General features: G+C 41.1%; 10 protein-coding genes across 10 annotated transcripts; 4 read left to right on the top strand and 6 right to left on the bottom strand.

The window, feature by feature from the left end:
• Window positions 1–642: 642 nt before the first annotated feature.
• On the bottom strand, window positions 643–2,655 carry PAS_chr1-4_0230 (uncharacterized protein; the record flags this gene model as incomplete). Its single annotated transcript, XM_002490301.1, has 1 exon — window positions 643–2,655. One exon carries the CDS (start codon window positions 2,653–2,655, stop codon window positions 643–645), a length of 2,013 nt encoding a protein of 670 aa, XP_002490346.1.
• A 368-nt stretch (window positions 2,656–3,023) lies between these two features.
• Window positions 3,024–3,497, top strand: PAS_chr1-4_0229 (Hypothetical protein; the record flags this gene model as incomplete). The annotated part of the gene is made up of 1 exon (XM_002490300.1): window positions 3,024–3,497. One exon carries the CDS (start codon window positions 3,024–3,026, stop codon window positions 3,495–3,497), a length of 474 nt encoding a protein of 157 aa, XP_002490345.1.
• A 519-nt stretch (window positions 3,498–4,016) lies between these two features.
• On the bottom strand, window positions 4,017–4,516 carry PAS_chr1-4_0228 (Core Sm protein Sm D2; the record flags this gene model as incomplete). The annotated part of the gene is made up of 2 exons (XM_002490299.1): window positions 4,017–4,378; window positions 4,504–4,516. The coding sequence occupies 2 exons, from the start codon at window positions 4,514–4,516 to the stop codon at window positions 4,017–4,019; spliced, it is 375 nt and encodes a 124-aa protein (XP_002490344.1).
• A 49-nt stretch (window positions 4,517–4,565) lies between these two features.
• PAS_chr1-4_0227 (uncharacterized protein) lies at window positions 4,566–5,615 on the top strand (the record flags this gene model as incomplete). The annotated part of the gene is made up of 1 exon (XM_002490298.1): window positions 4,566–5,615. One exon carries the CDS (start codon window positions 4,566–4,568, stop codon window positions 5,613–5,615), a length of 1,050 nt encoding a protein of 349 aa, XP_002490343.1.
• Window positions 5,616–5,640: 25 nt separating this feature from the next.
• Window positions 5,641–6,468, bottom strand: PAS_chr1-4_0663 (uncharacterized protein; the record flags this gene model as incomplete). The annotated part of the gene is made up of 1 exon (XM_002490297.1): window positions 5,641–6,468. One exon carries the CDS (start codon window positions 6,466–6,468, stop codon window positions 5,641–5,643), a length of 828 nt encoding a protein of 275 aa, XP_002490342.1.
• Window positions 6,469–6,824: 356 nt separating this feature from the next.
• Window positions 6,825–7,475, bottom strand: PAS_chr1-4_0226 (uncharacterized protein; the record flags this gene model as incomplete). The annotated part of the gene is made up of 1 exon (XM_002490296.1): window positions 6,825–7,475. The coding sequence occupies one exon, from the start codon at window positions 7,473–7,475 to the stop codon at window positions 6,825–6,827; it is 651 nt and encodes a 216-aa protein (XP_002490341.1).
• Window positions 7,476–8,134: 659 nt separating this feature from the next.
• Window positions 8,135–8,626, top strand: PAS_chr1-4_0225 (ER-derived vesicles protein ERV14; the record flags this gene model as incomplete). The annotated part of the gene is made up of 1 exon (XM_002490295.1): window positions 8,135–8,626. The coding sequence occupies one exon, from the start codon at window positions 8,135–8,137 to the stop codon at window positions 8,624–8,626; it is 492 nt and encodes a 163-aa protein (XP_002490340.1).
• A 14-nt stretch (window positions 8,627–8,640) lies between these two features.
• Window positions 8,641–9,567, bottom strand: PAS_chr1-4_0224 (Hypothetical protein; the record flags this gene model as incomplete). Its single annotated transcript, XM_002490294.1, has 1 exon — window positions 8,641–9,567. One exon carries the CDS (start codon window positions 9,565–9,567, stop codon window positions 8,641–8,643), a length of 927 nt encoding a protein of 308 aa, XP_002490339.1.
• A 400-nt stretch (window positions 9,568–9,967) lies between these two features.
• Window positions 9,968–11,488, top strand: PAS_chr1-4_0223 (RNA binding protein that negatively regulates growth rate; the record flags this gene model as incomplete). Its single annotated transcript, XM_002490293.1, has 1 exon — window positions 9,968–11,488. One exon carries the CDS (start codon window positions 9,968–9,970, stop codon window positions 11,486–11,488), a length of 1,521 nt encoding a protein of 506 aa, XP_002490338.1.
• Window positions 11,489–11,535: 47 nt separating this feature from the next.
• PAS_chr1-4_0222 (Bifunctional dehydrogenase and ferrochelatase, involved in the biosynthesis of siroheme) lies at window positions 11,536–12,360 on the bottom strand (the record flags this gene model as incomplete). Its single annotated transcript, XM_002490292.1, has 1 exon — window positions 11,536–12,360. The coding sequence occupies one exon, from the start codon at window positions 12,358–12,360 to the stop codon at window positions 11,536–11,538; it is 825 nt and encodes a 274-aa protein (XP_002490337.1).
• Between the last annotated feature and the right edge of the window lie 941 nt (window positions 12,361–13,301).

Below are 13,301 nucleotides of genomic sequence, written 5' to 3'. Positions count from 1 at the left end.
CGATGTGTGGTGGACGACAGATCGAGGAGGTGTTCGATTAGGTAATTAGCCGAGATGTTAGGATTTTGAATGTGAGATGAGGTAGATTATCGCATCTGCTAGGAAAGTAACTTGAAAGCACTACGACGAACTCTGAGGAAGATGAGCTCCAATAGCAAAGTACAAGAAATTGATGACGAGCCTGATGAATGGTTAGTGTGATTGGGTTACTATTTTAGACTTTTCTGTGCTAACAGTTTAGGGATCAAAGAATAAATAAAACAGGATGCGCAGGTTAGTTGAAGAATTTGTATAATGTGGAGAAGCTCGGAACTAACAACAGCCTTTTTTAGAAGAGAACCTGCAATTGCAATTGTGTCATGCTGATACTGGAGACTGGAGAAAATGCATTAACGAGGTAGGAACTGTTTTTTTTCAGATACTCGAAGACCTTTACTAACTTTGATATAGATGAATGCTTTTAGAGAATGTTGGGACAAATTCAACAACAACCAAAGAACTCAGACGAAGAACAATAACCTGAAGGACTTCTAGGTCATAGTCTTATTTTTCCATTTCAACAACAGACTGTGTCTACCATGTAAATAAATTGAAGCTAATGAAGCGATAATTTTCTTGACTCTATTCACTATGTACAATTAGTCATGAACGACGCAAGAACGATTGGTATGCATCATTATTAATTTGTATGTTCCCAATACTCTTCAGTTGTTTTTTTCCTTCCTTTTGGCGAACTAATAACTTCTTTCTCCGGGAAACATCGCTTGCATGGAGCTTGGCTAGAACATCTTTTCGTCGAGCTTTTATCGTTTCTCTTGCTACTATTTTGTTATTTGCTCTTGCTTGAATGATAACGTCAAATTGTTGGATCTTGAGAAACTCTTTAAATCGCTTTACAAATTCCTGACCATTCCTTTCGACTTGGGATTTATGCATAACGGTTGCAAGTGCGTCAATACCATTCCCGTTAACTAGCAGTTCCAGCTTAACGATGTCTGAAGGTTGGTACCCACTATCTTCATAATCTAAAGACGCATAACCCTTAGTTGCAGACTTTAATTTGCCAAAAAAATCGTCTACTAAATGCGCTAATGGGAGATCGTACGTTGCTAATACTTGCCCATTGTTGAGGTATTGAATGTCCAATTGCATGGCCCTATTTGCCTCACAAAGCTTCATAACGGTTCCTAGATACTCATTGGGAAAAGTCATTGTGATCTCGACAAACGGTTCATAAAGAGCAGCAACTTTGTTTTTGTCGTTGATTCCTGGAAAATCATCTGGATTGGTAACAATCTTCTCCGTACCATCTCTATATACAACTTTATACGGCACTGTGGGAGAAGTTATAATCAACTTGGCGCCATATTCATTTTCTAGCCGTTCTTTGAACACAGAGGCATGAAGCGATCCCAAAAATCCTAATCTCCAGCCTTGGCCCAATGCGTTGGATGTCTCTCTCTGTAAAGTAACAGACCGATCATTGGTGACCAGATGTTCCAAACTTTCCTCCATTCGTTTAAACTCCCCTCCATCGGCAGGGAAAGCTCCCACAAAAACCATTGACTTTGGCTCTTCGAAGCCCGGCAGTGCTTCTACTGGTTTGCCACTAACGTGAAAAGTGTCTCCAACTAGGGCCTCTGCAGAATTTTTCATTCCTGGAACAATATATCCTACTTGGCCTGCCGAGAGGACATCAATGGCAAATCTATCAGGATACATAACGCCAACCTCTTTGACATCATACTTCCTTAAGGTTGAGCAAGACTGGATCTTCTGTCCTTTTTTCAGGGTACCATCAACTATACTGACTAGAAGAACAACTCCAATGTACGAATCGTACCACGAATCTACCAGCAATGCCTTAAATGGTGCAGTTTTATTTCCTTGAGGAGCTGGAATGTGTTCAATTACTGCTGGAAGGACATATTGAACGTTGAGTCCAGACTTAGCAGAAACATGAATGACATTTTCTCTTGGCAAATCAAAAGTTTCCTCAATCTGGTCTTCTGTTCTTTCTATGTTAGCCGTATCTAGATCAATTTTATTGATTACGGGCAAAAGTTCAAGTCCCATTGACTTTGCCATTTGATAGTTTGCTACGGTTTGGGCCTTACAACCTTCGCTGGCGTCAACTAACAATAATGCTCCCCCACAGGCAGCATACGATCTGGATACCTCAAGTCTAAAATCCACATGACCTGGAGAATCGACCAGATTCAATAAATAATCTTCACCCTCGTGATGATATACCATGGAGCATGTTTGGGCTTTCACTGTGATGCCCCGTTCTCGTTCTACGTCTAATTTGTCCAACACTTGTTTATTCGATCCTGGTTGAAGCACTCCTGTAAGTTCAAGCAGTCGATCACTGATGGTGGATTTGCCATGGTCAATATGTGCAGCGATGACGAAGCTTCTGTAATTTTCCATTGGAATCTTGGAGATTCTATCATTGAGCTGGGATGGGTTTAGGGTCGGAGTGGGGTTGTTTTTTGTATCTATTGGATACTTTAGGTAGTACTTGTACTCATGATCCACATACTCGTCATGATTGGAAGAGTAACTTCGGAATACTCTGAACCAAGAGGTATACAGTGAAACTGCAGGAAAACTCGCTTTGGAACGGTACAGACCTTTTGTCAGTCTGTACATGATTTCCAAATGGTAATTTTGGGCTAGTGAAAAAAAAAAAAAATCAGAATCAAAACTGAGACAATAAGAGAATGAAACTTGTGTGAAATACAGTGAGAAATCACAAAAACTCAAGACAAAGGCAATTCAAGGGTGGGTTTCTGGAATTCAAGTAGCTAATCATGGAAGTCTAAAAAGAAAAGAACGTACGGGTACGGAAATTTTATAAGAAAGAGAGTACAGCTCTCAGTCCAGAAATTTATCACTGAAGCTTTTTTCCCCTTCGAAATTGAGACTAGCAGCCTGACCCCAATCAGTTTGAGATTAACTTGAACGTACAGTTCTGCTGTTTATTCCACTTTCGTTTCTCACATATTACTTTCATCGCTATGGGTGCCATTGGAATGGAAATCTTTGACGACGATCACTCGTCAATTGCTTTAGCAGATCTTGTTCATCAAGAGGACCCCATCAAGCAGATTCAGGACACCCTTAAGGAACCAATTCCAGATGCAGACAACGGCGCTTATTTTGAAGTGGACGAGACAGCGGAGAAAGTTGTTGCTGCTATTTTCTTAGCAAATTTACTAGACTTTGATTCTGTTTTGCCAAAATCTGAGCAGGAGTATCCTTCATATGTAGTTCGTGATTTGAAGAAGGTCTACGCTCAAGTTCAAGGGTCCTCTGAGTTACAAGTCTTAAGAGAGAACTCTCAGCTTTTGAAAGAGATGGCCAGGAAGTGGCTCAAATTCATTTCTGAAGATGAAGAAAGGTCAGAAGTATGTAGTTTATGGCGAGAAGTTCCAAGCTACTATGAGGAGTGGAAAAAGCATATTGATTGGATATCGAATGTTCTGCAATAGACCTTGTGGCTATTTTTTTTTTACTGTCTGATAGTCTGAGATGACTGTGAACGGTCACAGTTTACAGAGAAAGGAAGTTTCTAGCATTAAATCAAACATTAATCTATTGTCACATTTCTTTGTGAGACATATATAGGATAACAAAAAGGAAATCAAAAGATTCCCATTTGCCAGAGGGAACAAATCCAAAGTGCATTACTCTTGAGTCCCAAACTTTTTTCAAGTGCACATTCGGTTCAGAAACCATTCGGCCACACAATACAAACAAGTGTCTTGGTTTTCTGTCCTGAAGACATGTCCATTAAAATAACTGAGTGATCTGTAGGTCGCATAAATGTCTCTCAAACTTGAAGAAATTCCCTCCCACTCATTCAACAATACCTTGCTTGGGTTCTCTTATATAATCTAGTCTCGTCTATCAGTTCGTATCAATGTGAATTGGTTTAAATTACAGTTCAGTGAAACTCATGCATATCAAAAGGAAAGATCTCAAATACCATTCAACGTTTAAAGCATACTTTAGTCGGAATGCTTCAGTATTACTACTACGCTGTCTCCTCGAAGAAACATCTTGCTCACAAATCTTTCTCTGGTTACCTTTGTGCCATTATTAATATCAGTCCAAAACTCCTTTACGTTTTCCAGAACCATATTGCAATGTCTATCAAAAGCTTTCACTTTAGCAATTAATTTGTGATCATTTCTCAGGGATATTATTACTGTGGATTGTGTATTGGTGGCCGTGGTGAGTATTGACATTGGTCCATATTGGAATTCGTATGCCTCCAGCTGTTGAAGTTCAGAGTCTGTTAACTCCGCTTTTGGACGGTTAACAAGATCACTAAAGTTGTTAGTATCCAAATTCGCAAAACTCCAACTGTCTAGAATAACTTACGCCATGTTGATAGACGGTATAATTACAAGAGAAGGAAAAACCCTATGGTTAAGCTCGCTAAATGTTGAAAAGGTAACTTTGCTCGAAGGAGAGCTTCCCAAAAGGACATACTCTCGAAGGACATGCGAAGCGACTCCCACCAACTCATCTCCATACACCTAAAGCTACACACTATGGCAATGATTAAGCAAATACTGAGAGATGTATTGATCAACAAGAATGCTATTATGTTTCAAACAACAATGCGGGCAAAACATTCTGTAAGGTTGCAATCTTTTCACACTGGACTGGCTTGCAAACAGGATAAATATAGTCCCAGCGACACCAAGAAAGTATTGAGTTTCTACGATAACATCAACAGCATTTTAAATGAAATCAACTCTTCAGATGATAGTTACGATCACACACAGTACTTCAGAAATTCTCAAGACGTTCAAGACCAGTCTCAAGATCACAATCAATCTCAATCAGACCAAGCGATAGAGAACCTGAATGTTCTGAATGAAGTGATCGATGAGCAGCATGTGGACGTCAAGAAGGCAGCAGAGAACTTTTTGGATACGTATGGAATTTACTCTCAGTTGTGCAACGCTGGGTTCACGGATTCGCAGTCAAAAATCATTCTATCTTTACTGACAGAGGAACTAAACTCACAGGTTCACTATCTATCGAAAAACTTCTCTCCACAGCAGGACTTGGAGAATGACACTTATTTATTTGAGGCAGCTCAGTCAGAACTTTCTGTAGAGATCAATGGGTATCGTGATTCTAATTTAAGTGACTTGATGAACAGTTCCATTTTTTTGAAGCGTCTATTCAACTCGTTGGAAGACTCGCTCAACATTCAGTATCAACTGATAGACAATTCGATGAAACTAGAAATCGATCAGTTTAAGCATGAGAATAATCTTACAAATAAAAAACTAAACATACGAAATCACGACCTGAATAACAGAATTGGAACCGAGCTGATGTCAGGTATAAAATCAGAAATTGAATCTCTGCGGTGGGCCATCACTAGGGCGGGAGTATTAGCACTGCTATCAATGGTGTTTAGCATTTTGGTCTGTTTTAACGTCTCGCAACGATCTGCGAGTAAAGAAGAGACTGAAATGGCAGCAGATAAGCAAATAGACACACAGTTACGAAGAGCCCATCTTCCAGCCGAAACAGTGCATAATGAATACGAAGCAGACTGGGAAGAGGATCAAGAAGTGTCATGAGATACTGATTTAATATTAAATGGTGCTACATTTTATGTTTAAGATCTTTTGCAGCCAGTTCTCTAAATCGTCTTTGTGGAATCCCTTTGACCCATTTATTGAATCCAACAATAGCTTCTGTGACGTTCGAATGTTCCATTTGTTTCAGCAACGTAGCATTGATGAGCTTCTTATTATCTAATACTGATTGTTTCACCAACTTGTTAAACCGGAATTCTAGTTCACGTTCTACCTTAACATTAAACTCTTGAACGTCCTGCATATCGTAAAGCTCGTTCAAGAATCCCAATCTGTACAGTTCGCTTGCTGTAATTGGCTTGGACATCAAAATGGCCTCATTGGCTTTAGCCACACCCAATTTGACAACCAAGGAGGCCGATGCTGAGCCTTCGCACACCAGACCAAGGTTAGAGAATGGAGTCAATAGAAATACTTTTTCATTCATAGCATAAACCAGATCGCATGTCGCCACCAGGGCGCTTGTCAATCCAATAACTGGTCCATTCAACGCTGCAACAAGAACTTTTGAATGATTAAGAAATAGTTGAGTCAACCAAACGTTTCTACTCACAAACTTGCTCAACCAGTATGAGTATAAATCTTCGGCGCCTTCTGCATCAGGATCAAAACTGGATATTCTGGGGTCTGAAATGTTAGCACCTGCACTGAAATACCTTCCAGAAGATCTGATTAGTGTGATTATAGTGTCTGGGTCCCTATCAGCCTTTTCAATCAGCTTACCGAGTTCCAAGTATTGTTGGTTATCCAGGGCATTCAACTGCTCTGGTTGGTTCAGGGTGATAATTGAGATCAGTCCGGATTCTGATTTCGAAAATGTAAGTGGTTGTGACATTGAGGCTGTTGATCAAGGTGCTCTGTACTGGCCGGAAACTGTGTCCCTTATATTGATTCGCATGTGGGGTAGGCTGGAAGACACTATGCATTTCACATGCTTAGTGAAAAAATAAAAAGCGAGGTAACGATGAACTGAACTTGAGAGTCGTAGCTCTTGAAATTGAGGACTATATGTGAAGATAATCTGATGAAGATCATCCGACGCAGATGAAGCGTTGCATTCGTTACACACGGCCTATGAAAAATATAAATCGTTCAGTTTGATATCTAAGCAATGAGAACAATCGCACAATTCGGCTCTCGTAAATGAAAGCAGAATTTATTCAAACTGCTACCGAGAAGCACTTAACTACGTTAATTACTCTTGGGTGGAACATTAGGAACAGCCTTTCGTACAGGCTTGAAATCTCCCAGAGATTTGACCACGACTGGATGTTGAATGACGTCCTTGAACCAGGCCTCAATTAGCGGATGTTTCTTGAACCAATTGACGTCCCAGATGTATTCAGCTCCCCATATGAAGGACTGAACAGTAAACAAATCAGCCAAAGTAATCTCATCGCCAACAAGATACTTCGTCTGCTTCAACTGAGTCTCGTACACAGCAACATACGACTCCAAATCTTTAATTGCCTGGTCAACACCATCCTTAGAGTAGGGACGATTTCCAATTAGTGGATACAATGCTTGAATCAAAGCAGACACGACCTCAAAATTGGTGAAAGATAACCACTTAATAGTTTGAGCATTATCCAAGCTAGAAGATCCGAATAACCCTTGGTTTTGAGGAATCAGAGATGTGATGTAGACCAGTACCGCCAGCGTTTCATGTAGTGTAAAATCAGGGCCCTTGAGAGCAGGAACTCTTTTCAAGGGAAATGTCTTTGCGAAATCTGGGTCTGCAGTATCAGAGATCTTGATATCAAGGCTGAAATATTCAATCAAGTCCTTACATAAAGCTGCTCTTGGAGAGCCGCGTAATAGGTAAATTGTTCCTTGCGACATGTTGTTGAATGGGACTTATAAACTAATAATTGCTTCAACGAATAGCATAGTATACGTGAGCGTCTACTTATAGTTGTACTTGGAGATGAACTAGTGGCGTTCTTTTGGAATTAGTAATCGTGTCATTGCTGCCTTTGGAAATATCAGATGTTTTCCAGAACCAGAGTCACATAGTCACGCAAGAGAACACCATTTTGGAAATCGTATTGTAGCGGTTGTTTAGTTGCATATTACATTACGTATCACGTTTCAACGTTGAAATTCGTTAAAAAAATCCACAGAAGATCCAAACTTTTTGGTATGTCTTCCGACATCTCACCGATACATTACAACATTCATATTGTCGTGGGAGCGAGGCTCTAATAGAAGATGTCTGCTTAAATATCATCATCTATTACCCGGCCCTTACCAGCCATATCCAAAGACTAAATTCGCACCTCTTGACTTCCCAAGTTCCCATTTCATCAAGTTTTTCCCTCCCAACATATAATAATTGCCATCAAAATGAACGGAGAATCCTGGTAAGCAAATAAACATAAAGAGTGATGTTGGCTGGAATTTTCGCTTTGTGCTGTTTGGAATTCATGTATCATCAGTGAAATTTCTTTTTTTTTATTTCTTTCTTTCCAAGGTTTACTCCGATGATTTCCTTTCTTTGAATGCTTAGATACAGCGGCAACGTCCAAACACTCCACCTTGTAACTACCAAGCCCTTTGGTTTTTTGACTCTTTTGATTCATTTACTAACGTTTAGGCTTTTTATCCTCGCTGTCATACTCAATGCCTTGAACCTGTTCTCCCAGGTTTATTTCACAATCATGTACAGTGATCTGGAATGTGACTACATTAATCCTATCGAGCTCTGCAAAAAGCTCAACAACTACATTGTTCCAGAAGCTGCCCTTCACGGCTTTCTTTCGGTTTTGTTCTTGATCAACTGGTACCCATATTCATTTATACTGAACCTTCCATTGCTGGCTTACAACATTAATAAGATCGTTAAGAAAGAACACCTGTTAGATGCCACAGAAATTTTCCGTACTCTTTCTCGTCACAAAAAAGAGAGCTTCATCAAGTTGGGTTTCCATCTTCTGATGTTCTTTTATTACCTTTACCGCATGATCATTGCGCTAATTGCTGAAGACAGCTAAATACACACATTAACTTATATACGTTCCAATTTTCCGTTCAAACGCCGTAGTTTCTGCACCAGGCCGGAATCACTGTCCATTATCTTTTGCACCTTGGAAATTCTCCCCATAACATGCTCCCATTGTCCGGCTGTCTTGCGAGCTGGCTTCCAGTGGGTTGGGTCAGTCAATGAGTTGCCCACCTCTCTTAATTGTGATTCAACATTCATGGCGTCATTGAATGTCTTTTTGTGAGATTTGAAGTCGGCTCTTTTCTTTTCTATTTGTTGCCTTAGCAGGGAATGTTGATGTCTAAGTTCCAATAGTTTTTTTCTTGTGTTTTGTTTCGATTGGTGTACTTGAGACACTTTCTTGGATAACGATGTTCTTGTTTTATTGAGATCTGCTATTAAAGAGAATTGTGCATTCGTTAAATTTCCAAACTTTGATAGGGCAAGTCGTTCAATATGTGCATTGGTTGGATAAGCTTGGAGAAATCTTGAACAAATAAGCTGTAAAAGATCAATTGTCGACTTTGAATTCGATAAACTGGACTTTCTCTGTCTTTTCTTGGTAGCTGAGACCTGGGGCTTGGTTTTTTGGCTACTTTTGGTAGGAGGAATAACATCCTCTAAGGGTGAAGATTGTCCTGTGTTTGCATCATTTGGTGTTCTTATATCTGGAGTCACTTCTTCAGAAACTTGCTGGAGAATATGCAAAGGAGACATTTGTTCCACTTTTTTGAGCTCTTTTGATCTTGACTCTTGTTTGATCAAGCGTTTGTTGCGACCACCAGCTGTGATCTGTGCAGGGGATAACAAACGATCATTCTTTGTAATTTGTGATTCAGAAGAGCCAATATCAGGCAAAGAATCTCCAATGACAAAATCTTCCACTTTAACTCGTCTACCAGCACCCCTAATGCGAGATTCTATTCTCCTCTCCCGATCTTCAGTTACCATTATTTAGTGTACGCTTACGACGAGGGTTTGAGCCCGATACAGGAGAAGACCTTCATAATAGTCCTTCGCGCCTCAAACTGATGAACTGCCAAATTGCACGAACTGTGTAGCTGTATATTCTTCATTTTCTGGCAATTGCACTCAATTCTTACACTGTTGACTTTTGAGGCTCTCCTCTTGCATATTGATTGGTTTGAAGCCTGTGAAGCCATTTGATTGTTCTTTTAGATTCTTCCTGGTTTCATTAGTCCACCGCTAACAATTGCTGAGCTCAGCAACATCGCGCCCCGTTTCTGTTTCTTTGTTGTGCACCTTGCAAACACACGTCCTTCTTTATTGCCATCATTAAATTGGAACTAAACGGCAGAACCTCCAATTATCTCACTATCCAGCCAAGGTCATGTCGCTTGAACATCTCGGTGTTACAGACTCGCTGGCACAGGTGGATCCTGATGCTCCGACCGAAGCAAAGTTTGTCCAATCCCAAGAGCAAGGTGCAGGATCATCAAATTCTCCACCACCATCTTCCAAGTCGTCGCCATCGCTAGCTTCACGTACGTTATGGATGGGCGACCTCGAACCATGGTGGGTGGAAGAGAACATCATTCAATTATGGCAGCAGTTAGGTCAGTCCGTACGGGTAAAATTGATTAGATCGAGACACAACCGTTCTCCTAATCCAAACTCGTCGTTGCCTCCACCTCAGAACGCTGGATATTGTTTTGTAGAATTTGAACGACACGAGGACGCGCTGCAAGCGCTGGCGTTGAATGGCAGTATTGTGCCTCGCTCGTCGGGTCGATTGTTCAGACTCAATTGGGCCTCAGGGCCAACATTGCAATCCCAAATTCCTCCAACTCCTCAGTACTCATTATTTGTGGGGGACCTCTCTCCTTCAACTACAGAGGCCCACCTATTAGCTTTATTTCAGCCTAATTACAGCTCAATTCAGAGCGTAAGAGTAATGACCGACCCCGCTACAGGAAGCTCTCGTTGCTTCGGATTTGTAAGATTCACTGAAGAAGAAGATCGTCAAAGAGCTCTCCATGAAATGAGTGGTATCTGGCTAGGTGGAAGACCAATAAGAGTTGCATTAGCAACCCCTCGAGGAGCTGGACACCAGCCAGTTCAAATGCAACAACATCTGCAATACGCCCCTTCCGCACCTATGGTTCCACAGTTTGCTAGCAACAATAGTTCTTCTCGTAACATCTACAATGATCCAACAAATTCAACTGTGTTTGTAGGTGGATTGGCTGCTGGTGTATCCGAAGAGACACTTTTCACTTTGTTTGAACCTTTTGGTTCTATTTCAAGTATCAAGATCCCAAGAGGTAAAGGATGTGGATTCGTGAAGTTTTCAACCAGAGAAGAGGCAGAGAATGCCATCTCAGGAATGCATGGATTCCTTATTGGTGGTTCTCGTGTAAGACTTAGTTGGGGACGCTCCTCTTTACCCAACCAACACACACATTCGCACCCGCATCCGCAACATCTAATGATGTCGCCCGGTGTTTTTGACCCAATGGGAAGAAATGGTGGCATGTACGGAATTCCTCCTGGTGTTGCTCCTGGTGTTCTTCCAGGTATGACTCCTATTTACTATCCTACAGATTCTCAAGTTTATAGTGAGATGGATCCGGGACAGTATTCGGGCCCCTATATGGTTCAAAGTCCAGTGGGAAGTTCTATTGGAGCCCCCAACATCAGTGGTAACGGTTCGATGGGGGCCACATCTAAGGAAGTACCAGCGTCTTCTTCTGCTACGACTAGCTCCCCTTCGAAGTCTTTGGAAGACTTTGAAGAAACAGTAACTAGTCCAATATTATCAGCCAAGGAACCAGCTCCTCCTAGTTCCCCGAACACGAATTTATCAGGTGCTAATTCTCCAGAACTGGCTTCTCCTACCGTATCTCCTTGAATCTATCAATGACCGAGATGCTGTTATCACATGTATTACTACGTAACCTAAAAGTTCTCTAGCGGAACGACTATTATGTCCTGACGTTGAGGTACTTTGGGGTAAAAACTCAGAAGCCTATTCAGTGCTGTGTCGTCAAATTGGCCCCATTCTTCAATTGTAAACAGGTCAGTCACCTGAGTGTTCCAAGCCATTCGTTCTTTGATGGTGGGAGTATCCTCTCCTGGAGCTACCCTATGCCTTAATTCTCCACGCATTTTCCCCAAATTGTCCACTGCAGTTTTTGCATCCAAGCTGGCAAGTAGAGGTTCCAGCTTATCGTGCTTAAGTTTATGACACAATCTTGGAGACTTTCCGTTTGAACTAATCATAATTTGTATACTCCCCTGTCTTACTACTGACCCAAAGTAGAAATCACATTGTTTGGGTTTGTCGGCGATGTTTACTTGCATTCGCCCAGCTTTACACCAATAGTATATTTGCTTGGAAAGATTTTTATCATCTATTGCGGTTAGAACCAATGCAAATTGTTCCTGCTTAACTGCCTGTTCTATTTGCTCCATCTCTTCGGGCCCAAAATGGTCTACACCAGAAAATTGGTCCAGCTTTCTGGACGCTTCACCTTCATACATTTTCAAATCATCTTTGAGGAACTTTCTTCTATGAACTTTGTATAATAACCCCAATTTTTCATACTGTTCAATGGTAGGATCTATCTTGGGAGCAACCACTGTAACTTTTGCATCGGCTTGAAGAAGTAGTTCAATTCGAGAAAGGGCAACTGCTCCTCCACCCACAAGAAGTACATGACGATTTCTTACTTGCCAAGCCAACATCAAAGAACCGTTGGGCTCTGGGATTTCGATTGACATGATGGATTAGTTCCAAAACTGGTGTTAATGGCATTTTAATCCGCCTGGGGTTAATGGAATCTTTCGCGCAGTTAAATGTGATGATAAGATGGAGCACGCTGATGGTGAAAAAGAGAATGAATATATAAGTTGACACCTCTGAAATCCCTAAATTGGTCGAAGAATTCAGCTTGGATTGCAAGAAACAGACGGAGTGTGAGAAACGAGCTGTCGGTAAGGAAGGGATGTAACTTTATCGGTGATCACTTCACACCCAGAGTTGTTAGTCAATGCGGACTTTCAGTTGAAACATTTCAATCACTGCGGAAAATTCGGGGGTCCATCACTCAATATAATTTGAGTAATTAACGTGGAGGTTGTACTTAGTATGTATCACTCAAATACATCCGTTCTTACGTGTAGTTACTCGTTTTGGACTAATTATACTCTTGCAACACACGAAGTGTTGTGAGTGATGCTCAGCTGTTATCCGGGTAACGATATTTTGCCTTCCAATTCGTGACATGGTAAATATCAGAACGCGATTGATTGTTTTTTTCTCTGCTTACCAATCACTTGTCCTAGATTAGCTACGTATTCTCCTAGTAATGTCTGTCTGGGTAAAGTATTCTTCCAATAATACGCATTGGAATGGACTTATCCGTGTTCTCCCATGTCGCTCAACCATCTGGTCTAAGCCCGCAGTACAGCCCCAATTCATCCAATTTGATGGCGACGTGGCAAGCTGCCTTATGGGTTACCCGGATAACTAATCGCGATAAAACTTGGATGTTGCTACTTTTAACTCCTCTTCTCACCATAGTCCAAGGTCGAAGAACTACAATATGGATGTGCAATGGCAAGCAATGATAGTCGGCAAAGAAGAAGACTCTTCCAGGAAAAAAACTGTTTTGCCACTGAAAGCAAGTTTGCCACCCAAGGCTAAGCTCTGATTGCTATTT

This window comes from Komagataella phaffii, chromosome 1, assembly GCF_000027005.1.
Source record: "Komagataella phaffii GS115 chromosome 1, complete sequence".
Classification (NCBI taxonomy): Eukaryota; Fungi; Ascomycota; class Pichiomycetes; order Pichiales; family Pichiaceae; genus Komagataella; species Komagataella phaffii.
Note: the sequence above shows the minus strand (reverse complement) of the source record. Positions and strands in the feature narration are given on the sequence as shown.